The sequence below is a fragment of the Engystomops pustulosus genome, unplaced genomic scaffold (assembly GCF_040894005.1).
Source record: "Engystomops pustulosus unplaced genomic scaffold, aEngPut4.maternal MAT_SCAFFOLD_142, whole genome shotgun sequence".
Lineage (NCBI taxonomy): Eukaryota > Metazoa > Chordata > Amphibia > Anura > Leptodactylidae > Engystomops > Engystomops pustulosus.
The window spans coordinates 118,426-135,874 of NW_027285022.1; the positions used below are offsets into that span (position 1 = coordinate 118,426).

At 53.9% G+C, this 17,449-nt stretch overlaps 1 protein-coding gene across 1 annotated transcript in view; it reads right to left on the reverse strand.

Annotated features, from left to right (window-relative positions):
- Positions 1-255: 255 nt before the first annotated feature.
- Positions 256-17,449, reverse strand: part of LOC140108517 (syntaxin-binding protein 5-like) — a 172,691-nt gene continuing 155,497 nt past the window's right edge. Inside the window, exons 20-28 of the mRNA XM_072131784.1 lie at positions 17,048-17,098; positions 13,682-13,852; positions 7,167-7,271; positions 3,630-3,869; positions 3,039-3,399; positions 2,735-2,900; positions 2,426-2,537; positions 1,680-1,900; positions 256-979 (exon numbers count right to left, since the gene is read on the reverse strand). Of these exons, the coding sequence (XP_071987885.1) occupies positions 938-979; positions 1,680-1,900; positions 2,426-2,537; positions 2,735-2,900; positions 3,039-3,399; positions 3,630-3,869; positions 7,167-7,271; positions 13,682-13,852; positions 17,048-17,098 (1,469 nt within the window). The 3' untranslated portion in view covers positions 256-937. The remainder of the gene's footprint in view (positions 980-1,679; positions 1,901-2,425; positions 2,538-2,734; positions 2,901-3,038; positions 3,400-3,629; positions 3,870-7,166; positions 7,272-13,681; positions 13,853-17,047; positions 17,099-17,449) is intronic.

The window sequence follows — 17,449 nt, forward strand, 5'->3', positions numbered from 1 at the left end:
TGTACCTCTCCAGGTGGCTCCCTCTTGTATCTCATGGAGAGAATCCCAGAATGTGCAGAGCAGTGATCACAGCACAAGGACCTGGAGTATAAGAGATGTGTTCATGTTCACTGTATGATGTCTCGGGATCAGACTTTCCATAATGGATGAGCTCAGGCTGGTACTTCCCGCTGTGAGAGGAGATGTTGATCCTCCCTGGGTTGTGGCCACTGTCCAGGTTGACGAGGGGTTAAATGAGGCACACTGAGCCCCCTGTATTGGGATGTCATATCACACTTTAATTTCAAACACATAATATTTTGCTTTCAGGTTGTAGAACTAATCTATGGATAGACCTGGGGGCGAGTGACACCGAGCGCGGCCCCCCGGGAAGTGTCTGGGTGGGGGAGGTGCAGCCCAGCGTCTGGTTGGATAATTTCTCTCTTTATACATCTGTACATCTCTTTGGGCTGTTGCCGCTGATCTCCGTCATCCGGGGGCGGGGCTAAGTGCAGCAAAGACAAAGCTGGAAGATAAACAATGGGAAGGAGGCGGGTGTGGAAAGACTCCGCCCCCAGGACTCCTCCATCCTGCTGCCCCCTCTACCATCCACGACATGCGGCTCTCGTCATGCATATTCGGATTGTACGTGTTCTGCGCAGAGTCGTCACCAGGAGTGCGGGGGGCTTGGGGTGGATGGGGGGGGGGGGGTACAGCCAAGATTTTACAGGACAATGATTTTTTTTTTTGGTTTTAGGAAAACACTTAAAAAAAAAAAAGTCGGCATGCCCTCTGGAGGATCTAGGAATAGGAGTGCGTGGAGCCCCGCCTCTGCCGCAGGGGGAGGGGTCACTACGGTATCGGTGCAGTCCCAGATGTCCGCTCAGTGCTGCCCCCACCAAGGCTGGAGAATGCTGGAGTTTAGCCATCGATAGACGGTCCCGGATCAGAACCGGACCTAGAACTGGTACCACTTCTTATCCCTGTATTTCAGCATCAGCTGTGAAGAGACAGGAAATAATCAAGAAAACCTTCCTTATAGGGATCTGCCAGCAGAGTGTAATGAGACCTCACACTGCTGTGCTCTGTGCCACCAGGGGCTCAAGTGTAAAGTGTGCGACAGGGTGGGGGCTGCAGTGTAAAGCACAGTGGGTGCGGGTGCAGGGTGGGAGCTGCAGTGTAAAGCACAGTGGGTGAGGGACGGGGGCTGCAGTGTAAAGCACAGTGGGTGCGGGTGCAGGGTGGGAGCTGCAGTGTAAAGCACAGTGGGTGAGGGGCGGGGGCTGCAGTGTAAAGCACAGTGGGTGTGTGGTAGGGGTGGGTGCGGGGCAGGGCGGGGGCTGCAGTGTAGAGCACAGTGGGTGCGAGGCGGGGGCTGCAGTGTAAAGCACAGTGGGTGCGGGTGCAGGGTGGGAGCTGCAGTGTAAAGCACAGTGGGTGAGGGGCGGGGGCTGCAGTGTAAAGCACAGTGGGTGTGTGGTAGGGGTGGGTGCGGGGCAGGGCGGGGGCTGCAGTATAAAGCACAGTGGGTGTGGGGCAGGCCTGGGACGGGCGGGGGCTGCAGTGTAAAGCACAGTGGGTGCGGGGCAGGGCGGGGGCTGCAGTGTAAAGCACAGTGGGTGTGGGGTAGGGGCTGCAGTGTAAAGCACAGTGGGTGTGGGGTAGGGGCTGCAGTGTAAAGCACAGTGGGGCGGCCTCACCTCGTGCGCGTGTTTGGAGAAGGCTTCTGCGCTGGTCATCATGCGCTCGGTCTTGTCCTCCAGCTCTCCGAGCCTCTGCCCTCTCTCATCCAGCGCCTGGCGAGCTCGGCTCAGATCCGCTGCCACTCCGGTGGCCGCCCCTTTAACCCCTTCCACGCTCCTCTGCCCCGGGATATGCTCTGCCAGGTAGCGGGAGCCGATCCCCGCTGTGGCTTGTCCAACTAAGACACAGAAAGTGATCATCAGTGCACAGAGGATGGGAGTAGTAACTCCAGAGCTGCACTAACAATTCCGATGGCTATGGACAAGGACTGGAGCTACGGCCTGTGTTCCCACAATGCAATGCTCCAGTAACTGAAAATCAGCAGGAACATCCTGACAAGGAACCAGCAGGGAGCGGGATGGTTGGCCCCTAAGACTGACCTCATCATTACCATGTGCTCCTATTGTTGTCCTCAGGATTACTGATGGCCCCTATGACTGGCCCTATGATTACTGTTGGGGTCTATGGTTGGCCTCATGATTACTGGTGGCCCCTGTGTTTGGCCTCATGATTACTGGTGGCCCCTGTGTTTGGCCTCATGATTACTGGTGGCCCCTGTGTTTGGCCTCATGATTACTGTTGGGCCCCTGTGTTTGGCCTCATGATTACTGTTGGGCCCCGTGTTTGGCCTAATGATTACTGTTGGGCCCCGTGTTTGGCCTAATGATTACTGTTGGGCCCCTTATTCGTCTTGGCCACGTACACAGCTCTTCCCGGTCCAGCGTCTGTCCACTTCCCCCAAACAGTCCCTTCAGGAATCCTCTGTTCTGGGCCTCAGGGGTCTCCACCAGCGAGAAGAGGTCAGCGAGCATATCCTGAGCAAAAGGAGCAGAAAAGGGATGAAAAGCCAAATTAATACCAGAGACCATATCCATCTCTCCGGGACCATACTGCCCCCCACTATTATGATTGCCTGGTCCTGGTCCCCCAGGCAATGTCACACAGACTGGGGGCAGGGAAGGGCTGTGTCCTCAGCTCCATGCACACACGGGATCCCAGGGGCGGCACTCACCTGTAGGCTCTCACACATCTCCTGGCTGTAGGTGATCCTCTGGATCTCACTGGGGGAGCACAGATACAGGGCCTGTCCATGATGGGTGAAGCAGAAGGTCCGCGCTATCCTCATATCTGTCAGCGGTAAGTAGTTGATATCGAGCAGCGGGCGGAGGCTGGGGAGGCTGCAACGACAAAACCATCAGGTCTATGTTCTCTATGGTTCTAAGTATGGAGATAGGTTTAGGTCTCTCCTAGGACAAGAAGTGTTTACGCCTCTGTGGCTACTGCTGGTGGCCTCGGTCATGGTGGTCTGCTCTCACCTTATGGTCATGATGTGGCCGTTGGCACAGAAGCAGGCCAGGAGGACGGTGTTGCACATGGTGACCACGTCGGCCCGCAGCAGGAAGGACGTCTCGGTGATGTTGTGCACGTACAGGCAGCTCTGGGATGGCAGTGAGAACACTTTGGCTTGCTTCTCTGAGCAGACGATGGCGTACTGGTGGTCTCCAGTGTCCTGCGAGGAGGACGGGGAGAAAGCCACCAGTTTCCTTTTCCTCGTCCTCTCGTTGTCTTCTCCGCTGTTCAGGTCCCTCCAGACTTCATACGATGGGTGAATCAATGACCCCATACAATCCAGGCAGGAGAAGGTCAGGACAGCGCCCTTCATGGTGAGCACGGTACCTGCAGGCAGGGGGGAAATATGGACCAATACAGAACCATGTCCCTGGAAACAAACCTAATCGCCACAGCTGAGGGTTGTTACAATGTATCAGACTAGACAGCGGCAGATCAAATCCCTGCGGCAGCGGTCACATGTTGCGTTTTTGACACTCTAGCTCCAACATTACAGGTCATCAATGTGGACCCAGCTTCACCTCTCACGGAGATGTCCTACGTGACCCATCACTTACCGCTGGGAGACGCCTGCACGGGCTCGCTCTGCCTCTGCTCCTCAGTGGGTGGTACGTTCAGGGATACGATCAGCACCATGCCCAGGCTGGTGCCCACCCACAGGCACGGTGAAGGAGCCTGGTCAGTCTTGCGGGCAAAGGTCTCCATGAAGTACAGCGCAGTGATGGCCTCTTTGGCCTCCTTGTCGATACTGGACACGCTGGAGCTGCGCGAGCGGCTGAATGAGCTTTCCCGACTTTCTACAGGGGGGGAAAAGCAAAAGATTTGTGGAATATCCTGGAAATACAAGAAACCTACAAGGAGAATCCCCTGTGATATCACTCAGTGTTATAACCTGCACCTCCATACACGGAGCTGAGCTATGGGGTGCACCATGAAGTGTACCCTCTCTGCACATCTATACACGGAGCAGAGCTATGGGGCGCACCATGAAGTGTACCCTCTCTGCACATCTATACACGGAGCAGAGCTATGGGGCGCACCATGAAGTGGACCCTCTCTGCACATCTATACACGGAGCTGAGCTATGGGGCGCACCATGAAGAGGACCCTCTCTGCACATCTATACACGGAGCTGAGCTATGGGGCGCACCATGAAGTGGACCCTCTCTGCACATCTATACACGGAGCTGAGCTATGGGGCGCACCATGAAGTGGACCCTCTCTGCACCTCCATACACGGAGCTGAGCTATGGGGTGCACCATGAAGAGGACCCTCTCTGCACCTCCATACACGGAGCTGAGCTATGGGGTGCACCATGAAGTGGACCCTCTCTGCACATCTATACACGGAGCTGAGCTATGGGGTGCACCATGAAGAGGACCCTCTCTGCACCTCCATACACGGAGCTGAGCTATGGGGCGCACCATGAAGAGGACCCTCTCTGCACCTCCATACACGGAGCTGAGCTATGGGGTGCACCATGTAGAGGACCCTCTCTTCACCTCTATACACGGACCTGAGCTATGGGGTGTACCATGAAGTGGACCCTCTCTGCACATCTATACACGGAGCTGACCTATGGGGTGCACCATGAAGAGGACCCTCTCTGCACCTCCATACACGGAGCTGAGCTATGGGGCGCACCATGAAGTGGACCCTCTATGCACCTCCATACACGGAGCAGAGCTATGGGGCGCACCATGAAGTGGACCCTCTCTGCACCTCCATACACGGAGCTGAGCTATGGGGCGCACCATGAAGTGGACCCTCTCTGCACCTCCATACACGGAGCAGAGCTATGGGGTGCACCATGAAGTGGACCCTCTCTGCACCTCCATACACGGAGCAGAGCTATGGGGTGCACCATGAAGTGGACCCTCTATGCACCTCCATACACGGAGCTGAGCTATGGGGTGCACCATGAAGAGGACCCTCTCTGCACCTCCATACACGGAGCTGAGCTATGGGGTGCACCATGAAGAGGACCCTCTCTGCACTTCCATACACGGAGCTGAGCTATGGGGTGCACCATGAAGTGGACCCTCTCTGCACATCTATACACGGAGCTGAGCTATGGGGTGCACCATGAAGAGGACCCTCTCTGCACCTCCATACACGGACCTGAGCTATGGGGTGTACCATGAAGTGGACCCTCTCTGCACATCTATACACGGAGCTGACCTATGGGGTGCACCATGAAGAGGACCCTCTCTGCACCTCCATACACGGAGCTGAGCTATGGGGCGCACCATGAAGTGGATCCTCTCTGCACCTCCATACACGGAGCAGAGCTATGGGGCGCACCATGAAGTGGACCCTCTCTGCACCTCCATACACGGAGCTGAGCTATGGGGTGCACCATGAAGAGGACCCTCTCTGCACCTCCATACATGGAGCTGAGCTATGGGGTGCACCATGAAGTGGACCCTCTCTGCACATCTATACACGGAGCTGAGCTATGGGGTGCACCATGAAGTGGACCCTCTCTGCACATCCATACATGGAGCTGAGCTATGGGGTGCACCATGAAGTGGACCCTCTCTGCACATCTATACACGGAGCTGAGCTATGGGGTGCACCATGAAGTGGACCCTATCTGCACCTCCATACACGGAGCAGAGCTATGGGGCGCACCATGAAGTGGACCCTCTCTGCACCTCCATACACGGAGCTGAGCTATGGGGTGCACCATGAAGAGGACCCTCTCTGCACCTCCATACACGGAGCTGAGCTATGGGGTGCACCATGAAGTGGACCCTCTCTGCACATCTATACACGGAGCTGAGCTATGGGGTGCACCATGAAGTGGACCCTCTCTGCACCTCCATACACGGAGCTGAGCTATGGGGCGCACCATGAAGTGGACCCTCTCTGCACCTCCATACACGGAGCTGAGCTATGGGGTGCACCATGAAGAGGACCCTCTCTGCACCTCTATACACAGAGCCGAGCTATGGGGCGCACCATGAAGCGGACCCTCTCTGCACCTCCATACACGGAGCAGAGCTATGGGGGGCACAATATAGTGGACCCTCTCTGCACCTCTATACACGGAGCTGAGTTATGGGGCGCACAATGAAGTGGACCCTCTCTGCACCTCTATACACGGAGCTGAGTTATGGGGTGCACCATGAAGTGGACCCTCTCTGCACATCCATACATGGAGCTGAGTTATGGGGCGCACCATGAAGAGGACCCTCTCTGCACCTCCATACACGGAGCTGAGCTATGGGGTGCACCATGAAGTGGACCCTCTCTGCACATCCATACATGGAGCTGAGCTATGGGGCGCACCATGAAGAGGACCCTCTCTGCACCTCCATACACGGAGCTGAGCTATGGGGTGCACCATGAAGTGGACCCTCTCTGCACATCTATACACGGAGCTGAGCTATGGGGTGCACCATGAAGTGGACCCTATCTGCACCTCCATACACGGAGCAGAGCTATGGGGCGCACCATGAAGTGGACCCTCTCTGCACCTCCATACACGGAGCTGAGCTATGGGGTGCACCATGAAGAGGACCCTCTCTGCACCTCCATACACGGAGCTGAGCTATGGGGTGCACCATGAAGTGGACCCTCTCTGCACATCTATACACGGAGCTGAGCTATGGGGTGCACCATGAAGTGGACCCTCTCTGCACCTCCATATACGGAGCTGAGCTATGGGGTGCACCATGAAGAGGACCCTCTCTGCACCTCTATACACAGAGCCGAGCTATGGGGCGCACCATGAAGCGGACCCTCTCTGCACCTCCATACACGGAGCAGAGCTATGGGGGGCACAATATAGTGGACCCTCTCTGCACCTCTATACACGGAGCTGAGTTATGGGGGGCACCATGAAGTGGACCCTCTCTGCACATCTATACGGGTCATTAGATGTTGGTGCCGCTACCATGATCCTACCTGAATGTCCAGGCTTGGAGGTCACACTAACCATAAATGAGCCCCCATCGTCCTGCTGTGACACTTGGGACATGTGTGTGCAGTATATGGCGGCATTATAGTTGTTACGTACGATACATGTACTACGCTACTGCACAGACAGAACTAGCACAGGACGCACAGAGCTACACACGGGTCTTACCTTTCTCTGCCCAGGAGTTTGCAGAATAGTGGTATTCGTCATTTGAGTATGTACTGACTCCGTGTAACTGCTGGAGCATGGACCTTCTGGATATGTAACCTACTGCTAGAAGAGCCGAGCAAAAACAAGGCACCTGTTATATTCCCATCCCCCACGTTACACCAAAAGCCCAGGTTCATCGCCATCACCATTTCTCATTGACAACTGATCCATCTGTCTGACCATCCCTACAGAAGAGTCCTCCAGGACGTATCCACCAACCTCGGACCAACCCTACAGAAGAGTCCTCCAAGACGTATCCACAAACCTCTGACCATCCCTTCAGAAGAGTCCTCCAAGACGTATCCACCAACCTCGGACCAACCCTACAGAAGAGTCTTCCAAGACGTATCCACCAACCTCGGACCAACCCTACAGAAGAGTCCTCCAAGGCGTATCCACAAACCTCTGACCATCCCTACAGAAGAGTCTTCCAAGACGTATCCACCAACCTCGGACCAACCCTACAGAAGAGTCCTCCAAGGCGTATCCACAAACCTCGGACCATCCCTTCAGAAGAGTCCTCCAAGACGTATCCACCAACCTCGGACCAACCCTACAGAAGAGTCCTCCAAGACGTATCCACCAACCTCTGACCATCCCTACAGAAGAGTCCTCCAAGACGTATCCACCAACCTCGGACCAACCCTACAGAAGAGTCCTCCAAGACGTATCCACAAACCTCGGACCATCCCTTCAGAAGAGTCCTCCAAGACGTATCCACCAACCTCGGACCAACCCTACAGAAGAGTCCTCCAAGACGTATCCACAAACCTCTGACCATCCCTTCAGAAGAGTCCTCCAAGACGTATCTACAAACCTCTGACCATCCCTACAGAAGAGTCCTCCAAGATGTATCCACAAACCTCTGACCATCCCTTCAGAAGAGTCTTCCAAGACGTATCTACAAACCTCTGACCATCCCTTCAGAAGAGTCTTCCAAGACGTATCCACAAACCTCTGACCATCCCTTCAGAAGAGTCCTCCAAGATGTATCTACAAACCTCTGACCATCCCTACAGAAGAGTCTTCCAAGACTTATCTACAAAACTCTGACCATCCCTACCGAAGAATCCTCCAAGACGTATCTACAAACCTCTGACCATCCCTACAGAAGAGTCTTCCAAGACGTATCCACCAACCTTTGACCATCCCTACAGAAGAGTCCTCCAAGACGTATCCACAAACCTCTGGCCATCCCTACAGAAGAGTCCTCCAAGATGTATCTACAAACCTCTGACCATCCCTACAGAAGAGTCTTCCAAGACGTATCCACCAACCTCTGACCATCCCTACAGAAGAGTCCTCCAAGACGTATCCACAAACCTCTGACCATCCTTACGGTAGAGTCCCCCAAGACGTATCCAGAAACCTCTGACCATCCCTTCAGAAGAGTCCTCCAAGACGTATCCACCAACCTCGGACCAACCCTACAGAAGAGTCCTCCAAGACGTATCCACAAACCTCTAACCATCCCTACAGAAGAGTCCTCCAAGACGTATCCACCAACCTCTGAGCATCCCTACAGAAGAGTCCTCCAAGACGTATCCACCAACCTCTAACCATCCTTACGGAAGAGTCCCACAGGACGTATCCACTAACCTCTGTCCATCCCTACAGAAGAGTCCTCCAAGACATATCCACAATCCTCTGTCCATCCCTACAGAAGAGTCATCCAAGACATATCCACAATCCTCTGACCATCCCTACAGAAGAGTCCTCCAAGACGTATCCACAAACCTCTGACCATCCCTACAGAAGAGTCCTCCAAGACGTATCCACAAACCTCTGACCATCCCTACAGAAGAGTCCTCCAAGACGTATCCACCAACCTCTGACCATCCCTACAGAAGAGTCCTCCAAGACATATCCACCAACCACTGACCATCCCTACAGAAGAGTCCTCCAAGACGTATCCACAAACCTCTGACCATCCCTACAGAAGAGTCCTCCAAGACGTATCTACAAACCTCTGACCATCCCTACAGAAGAGTCCTCCAAGACGTATCCACAAACCTCTGACCATCCCTACAGAAGAGTCCTCCAAGATGTTTCTACCAATCTCTGACCATCCCTACAGAAGAGTCCTCCAAGACGTATCTACAAACCTCTGACCATCCCTACAGAAGAGTCCTCCAAGACGTATCCACCAACCTCTAACCATCCCTACAGAAGAGTCCTCCAAGACGTATCCACCAACCTCTGAGCATCCCTACAGAAGAGTCCTCCAAGACGTATCCACCAACCTCTAACCATCCTTACGGAAGAGTCCCACAGGACGTATCCACTAACCTCTGTCCATCCCTACAGAAGAGTCCTCCAAGACATATCCACAATCCTCTGTCCATCCCTACAGAAGAGTCCTCCAAGACATATCCACAATCCTCTGACCATCCCTACAGAAGAGTCCTCCAAGACGTATCCACAAACCTCTGACCATCCCTACAGAAGACTTCTCCAGAGTATATCCACCAACCTCTGACTGTCCCTACAGAAAAGTCCTACAGGATGTATTGACCAACCACTGGCCATCAATACAGAAGAGTCCCTTAGGACATATTCACCATCCTCTGACAATCCCTACAGAAGAGTTCTCCAGGACATATCCACCTACCACTGACCATCCATAGAAAAGAGTCCTCCTGGACATAACAATCAACCTCTGATGATGCCTACGGAAGACTCCTAAAGGATGTATCGACCCACTACTGAGCATCCCCACAGGATGTAAAGACCAACCATTGGCCATCAATACATAAAAGTTCACCAGGACGAATCCACCATTTACTGAGTATCCCTACCGAACAGTCCTACAGAATGTATCCACTGACCATCCCTATGGAAGGGTCCTCATGGACATGTCCCCCAACCACTGATCATCCCTACTGAAAAGTCCTCCAGGACGAATCCATCAACCATTGACTATATCTACAGAAGAGTCAGACAAGACGTATCCACCAACTTCTGACCATCCCTACAGAGAGTCCTCCGGGACGTATCCACCAACCACTGACCATCCCTACAGAAGAGTCCTCCAGGACGTATTCACCAACCTCTGACCATCCCTACAGAAGAGTCCCACAGGACGTATCCACCAACCACCTCATATTTGACAATACAGTCCAACAAATACCATCCTACACCAGCTTCTGCACATCTGCCTCATCTCCAGACTTCTCCAACACATCTCCCATCCATCGTCAAGTATCTCCTGTGTCTTACACCATGCACATGACTACCCTGAGGGCAGAAATGTCCACCAAGATCCATACAGAAGGGTTTCTATCCTGCGTGGGGTCAGTCTCTTGTCATCTAGTGGTAACTCTTTGGTAGGACTTATCCTCTGCCCCGGGGTACACGGTCCGTGTCTGCCCCTCCTTGTGCCTGCCAATACATCATTGATACCACCCGGGTCTGTAATGGGGTGTAAGGCATTCTCTGGGGGTCTTATCCGTATAGCCAAGTGCTCCCCCAATGTAATGGGGGCTCATCACTAGGAGGAGGAGGTTACCCCGAGGATGAGCCATACAGCAGGGAATGACCAATAGACATGAGAGCCTGACCATCCGATGAGGGTGATGTGAGGGTCACTATGTCGACGGCAGGGTCACTACAAGGGAGTGGGGGAAACTTTTGGGTTGGGGGCACATGCACAACAAACAGCAGGCAATCTAGGTGGTAGCAAGACCCGCACAGACAGCCCAGAACCGGGGAGCAGGGGTAATAATCATGGCCGGCAGGGGGCGCCATACACTGGGATGGATGAAGAAGCTCAGGCCTCAGGTCTGATTCATTATAAGGCAGAATTATGACTGCAGCTCTGGATGTGACTGGAGTATGAGGCATGAGATTAGAGTCTTGATGTTGTGGTTAGGGTGGATTACAGGAGGCTGTCGGGGCTCACAGTGATGACTGCAGCTCTAGCTGTGACTAGAGAACCTCCAATACAATGAAGGGGAAATCCAGCCGCAGGTTCAGGATCTGTCTGTCTCGGGCTCTGTACACACTCGATGTGTGGTAACGCTCGCTGCCTTATTAGAAGGTCTCGATCCAGAAGAGGCGACAACAGGTACTGCACAGTGTGCACAGAGCCAGAGGAGTAACTAGTGACACTACAAGGGACATGCCATCTAACGCTAGGCACAGAGCACAGGACATGCCACCCATCTCTAGGCACAGAGTACGGGACATGCCACCCATCTCTAGACACAGAGTAGGGGTCATGTCACCCATCTCTAGGCACAGAGCACAGGACATGCCACTCATCTCTAGGCACAGAGCACAGGACATGCCACCCATCTAACGCTAGGCACAGAGCACAGGACATGCCACCCATCTCTAGGCACAGAGCACAGGACATGCCACCCATCTCTAGGCACAGAGCACAGGACATGCCACCCATCTCTAGGCACAGAGCACAGGACATGCCACCCATCTCTAGGCACAGAGTACAGGACATGCCACCCATCTCTAGGCACAGAGTACAGGACATGCCACCCATCTCTAGGCACAGAGTACAGGACATGCCACCCATCTCTAGGCACAGAGTAGGGGTCATGCCACCCATCTCTAGGCACAGAGCACAGGACATGCCACCCATCTCTAGGCACAGAGTAGGGGTCATGCCACCCATCTCTAGGCACAAAGTACAGGTCATGCCACCCATCTCTAGGCACAGAGTAGGGGTCACGCCACCCATCTCTAGGCACAGAGTAGGGGTCACGCCACCCATCTCTAGGCACAGAGTACAGGACATGCCACCCATCTCTAGGCACAGAGCACAGGACATGTCCCCATCTCTAGGCACAGAGCACAGGACATGCCACCCATCTCTAGGCACAGAGTACGGGACATGCCACCCATCTCTAGGCACAGAGTACAGGACATGCCACCCATCTCTAGGCACAGAGTACAGGACATGCCACCCATCTCTAGGCACAGAGCACAGGACATGTCACCCATCTCTAGGCACAGAGCACAGGACATGCCACCCATCTCTAGGCACAGAGCACAGGACATGTCCCCATCTCTAGGCACAGAGTACGGGACATGCCACCCATCTCTAGGCACAGAGCACAGGTCATGCCACCCATCTCTAGGCACAGAGTACAGGACATGCCACCCATCTCTAGGCACAGAGTACGGGACATGCCACCCATCTCTAGGCACAGAGTACAGGTCATGCCACCCATCTCAAGGCACAGAGTACAGGACATGCCACCCATCTCTAGGCACAGAGTACAGGACATGCCACCCATCTCTAGGCACAGAGTACGGGACATGCCACCCATCTCTAGGCACAGAGTACAGGTCATGCCACCCATCTCTAGGCACAGAGTACAGGACATGCCACCCATCTCTAGGCACAGAGTACAGGACATGCCACCCATCTCTAGGCACAGAGTAGGGGTCATGCCACCCATCTCTAGGCACAAAGTACAGGTCATGCCACCCATCTCTAGGCACAGAGCACAGGACATGTCACCCATCTCTAGGCACAGAGCACAGGTCATGCCACCCATCTCTAGGCACAGAGTACAGGACATGCCACCCATCTCTAGGCACAGAGTAGGGGTCATGCCACCCATCTCTAGGCACAGAGTACAGGTCATGCCACCCATCTCTAGGCACAGAGTACAGGTCATGCCACCCATCTCTAGGCACAGAGCACAGGACATGTCACCCATCTCTAGGCACAGAGCACAGGTCATGCCACCCATCTCTAGGCACAGAGCACAGGACATGTCACCCATCTCTAGGCACAGAGCACAGGACATGTCACCCATCTCTAGGCACAGAGCACAGGTCATGCCACCCATCTCTAGGCACAGAGTAGGGGTCATGCCACCCATCTCTAGGCACAGAGCACAGGACATGCCACCCATCTCTAGGCACAGAGTACAGGACATGCCACCCATCTCTATGCACAGAGCACAGGACATGCCACCCATCTCTAGGCACAGAGTACAGGACATGCCACCCATCTCTAGGCACAGAGCACAGGACATGCCACCCATCTCTAGGCACAGAGTAGGGGTCATGCCACCCATTTCTAGGCACAGATTAGGGGTAATGCCACCCATCTCTAGACACAGAGTAGGGGTCACGCCACCCATCTCTAGGCACAGAGTACAGGACATGCCACCCATCTCTAGGCACAGAGTACAGGACATGCCACCCATCTCTAGGCACAGATTAGGGGTAATGCCACCCATCTCTAGGCACAGAGTACAGGTCATGCCACCCATCTCTAGGCACAGAGTACAGGACATGCCACCCATCTCTAGGCACAGAGTAGGGGTCATGCCACCCATCTCTAGGCACAGAGCACAGGACATGCCACCCATCTCTAGACACAGAGTAGGGGTAATGCCAGCACCTCAGGAGGCTTGGTACCACATGGCACCTCTGCCTGGCATGGCTTTGGCTGGTGACCCTGGGCGGAGGGTGTACAATGGGTGCTCATTGCTCCTCACCCTCAGTAGTGACCGGCAGGGAGATCTCCATACACGCAGCAGACTGGGCTTTTCGGAAAGGTGGTCTGCCGGGGCCCCTGCGGTTGGATTTGGTGGCATCGGCGCTGGAGATCCTCTTCCCGGAGCTGCAGGACTGTGACGTGGGACTGGTACAGTGGCCGTTCACGTGATCTACAAGACAGAAGAGCGGCGTCAGTGACCTGCGAGCGCTACGGTATGTGGCAGAGCTATAGAGCAAGCGTATACAGTCAGCGGACCTCAAGACCCTCATCTACACAGCGTCACCCCCCACACGTCCTGCAGCCGCCTGGACCTGAAGGGCGACTCTGAGACCCCACAGATAATACACAGAGAATGGAAAAGATAGTAGACAGCGCCATTCACTGTGCAGTGGCTGAATCAAGTTACTGCAGCTTAACTCCCATTGACATATCTGCTTCCTGTCCTGTTCTATCAGCTCTGATCCCGGAACCCTGAACCTGTACTTGAGCCTGGATACTACCTTACCCAGAACCTTGAGCCCCAATCAGATCCCGGACCTGTACGTGAGCCTGTATCCTGCCTGATCCAGAACCTGTACCTGAGCCTGGGTGCTGTCTGATGGAGAACCTGTATCTGAGCCTGGGTGCTGTCTGATGGAGAACCTGTATCTGAGCCTGGGTGCTGTCTGATGTAGAACCTGCACCTGAGCCTGGGTGCTGTCTGATCCAGAACCTGTACCTGAGCCTGTATCCTGCCTGATCCAGAACCTGTACCTGAGCCTGGGTGCTGCCTGATCCAGAACCTGTACCTGAGCCTGGGTGCTGTCTGATGTAGAACCTGTACCTGAGCCTGGGTGCTGTCTGATCCAGAACCTGTATCTGAGCCTGGGTGCTGTCTGATCCAGAACCTGTATCTGAGCCTGGGTGCTGTCTGATGTAGAACCTGTACCTGAGCCTGGGTGCTGTCTGATGTAGAACCTGTACCTGAGCCTGGGTGCTGTCTGATGTAGAACCTGTACCTGAGCCTGGGTGCTGTCTGATGTAGAACCTGTACCTGAGCCTGGGTGCTGTCTGATGTAGAACCTGTACCTGAGCCTGGGTGCTGTCTGATCCAGAACCTGTATCTGAGCCTGGGTGCTGTCTGATGTAGAACCTGTACCTGAGCCTGGGTGCTGTCTGATCCAGAACCTGTATCTGAGCCTGGGTGCTGTCTGATGTAGAACCTGTATCTGAGCCTGGGTGCTGTCTGATCCAGAACCTGTATCTGAGCCTGGGTGCTGTCTGATGTAGAACCTGTACCTGAGCCTGGGTGCTGTCTGATCCAGAACCTGTATCTGAGCCTGGGTGCTGTCTGATGTAGAACCTGTATCTGAGCCTGGGTGCTGTCTGATCCAGAACCTGTACCTGAGCCTGGGTGCTGTCTGATGGAGAACCTGTATCTGAGCCTGGGTGCTGTCTGATGTAGAACCTGTACCTGAGCCTGGGTGCTGTCTGATCCAGAACCTGTACCTGAGCCTGGGTGCTGTCTGATGTAGAACCTGTACCTGAGCTTGGGTGCTGTCTGATCCAGAACCTGTACCTGAGCCTGGGTGCTGTCTGATCCAGAACCTGTACCTGAGCCTGGGTGCTGTCTGATGTAGAACCTGTACCTGAGCCTGGGTGCTGTCTGATCCAGAACCTGTACCTGAGCCTGGGTGCTGTCTGATGTAGAACCTGTACCTGAGCTTGGGTGCTGTCTGATCCAGAACCTGTACCTGAGCCTGGGTGCTGTCTGATCCAGAACCTGTACCTGAGCCTGGGTGCTGTCTGATGTAGAACCTGTACCTGAGCCTGGGTGCTGTCTGATGTAGAACCTGTACCTGAGCCTGGGTGCTGTCTGATGTAGAACCTGTATCTGAGCCTGGGTGCTGTCTGATGTAGAACCTGTACCTGAGCCTGGGTGCTGTCTGATGTAGAACCTGTACCTGAGCCTGGGTGCTGCCTGATCCAGAACCTGTACCTGAGCCTGGGTGCTGTCTGATGTAGAACCTGTATCTGAGCCTGGGTGCTGTCTGATGTAGAACCTGCACCTGAGCCTGGCTGCTGTCTGATGTAGAACCTGTACCTGAGCCTGGGTGCTGTCTGATCCAGAACCTGTACCTGAGCCTGTATCCTGCCTGATCCAGAACCTGTACCTGAGCCTGGGTGCTGCCTGATCCAGAACCTGTACCTGAGCCTGGGTGCTGTCTGATCCAGAACCTGTACCTGAGCCTGGGTGCTGTCTGATGTAGAACCTGTATCTGAGCCTGGGTGCTGTCTGATGTAGAACCTGTACCTGAGCCTGGGTGCTGTCTGATGTAGAACCTGTACCTGAGCCTGGGTGCTGTCTGATGTAGAACCTGTACCTGAGCCTGGGTGCTGTCTGATGTAGAACCTGTACCTGAGCCTGGGTGCTGTCTGATGTAGAACCTGTACCTGAGCCTGGGTGCTGTCTGATGTAGAACCTGTACCTGAGCCTGGGTGCTGTCTGATGTAGAACCTTGAACACCAACCTGATCCGGAACCTGCCTGATTTAGAATCCCAACCAGGACTGTCTTGAGTCTGTACATTTATCTGCCTGTTCCTCTTACTTCTGTTTTCAGCACAGTGCAGGGACTGTCGACCAGTAGTCCATTACCACTGCGGTTTGTGAGGCTATTAGGTAATAAATAGGGTTTGTGACTGAGTTCAGGCCCAGCACCCCTTTCTCTTCCTGGAAGTGGTCAATGTGATAGGGGAGGAGCAAAGAAGCCTGATAATTGTTACACAGCTTACATTATTAACATTCTTATTATAGAGCAGCATTAATTCCATAGTTCTGTACAATCACTACGGGGTCACATACATTAGGACGAGAACAAACAAGTACAAACGAGTCAGGAAGTGGAGAGAGGACCACTGATCTCCATAGTCAGTCCCTCTAATGGTAGATCTCTCCACTTACATCCAAGACTGGAATGAAGACTGCGCCATAATCTCGGAATCCCCCCCCCCCCATTACAGAACAAACAGCATAAACAATGTAAAACATTCGTGTGGATCCAGTACAAAGTATACAGCAGGACTATGGGTTTTGGCATATGACATTGGGTGGGGGGTTACAGGAATAGTCGGTACTGAGATGGTAATGAGCATGTAGACATCTCACTGGCTTCTCCGAGATGATGTACACAATGCGGCCACAAGGGGAATGGGATGTACACAGGCAGAGATGCTGAAGATGCTGCCAACAGGAGGACTGCATGGATAGGGAAACCTCGGCCAAGCCAAGCATTGGAAGGAAGACCTGGAGATCTCATGGGACTGGTTGGTTTGCCAAATGAGAGTGAGGAAGCTTTAAAAAGTGTTGGCTCTCGCCTACCGTACCAAGATCAGTCTTAAGATCTGTTGGCAGACTTAACTTTCTTGATCCTTTAACTGAAACAACAGGAAAAGGAGAAAGGTCGTTATTAAATGCCAAAAAAAACAAAAAAAAAAGGATGACAATATGTGGACGGAGGGTGGCATGACACACAGAGGGGCAACCAGAGCCAACAAGATGGCTTCCAAGGGGCACAAGACAGTAGATGGTCACCCGGCCTCCTAATGTTCCTCATGTCCACGTCTCTCCCCGGATCTTGGGAGGAGCCAATGGTCACGTTGGGTGTGATGGAGTGTGTTACGGTCATGATGTCCTTGTTGAGACTTTGCCTCGAAGAGATGTAAGGAGGTGACCCAGTGCAAGTCTCCGGGTCACTGGACGGATTCATGGAGAATGGATCACAGGGC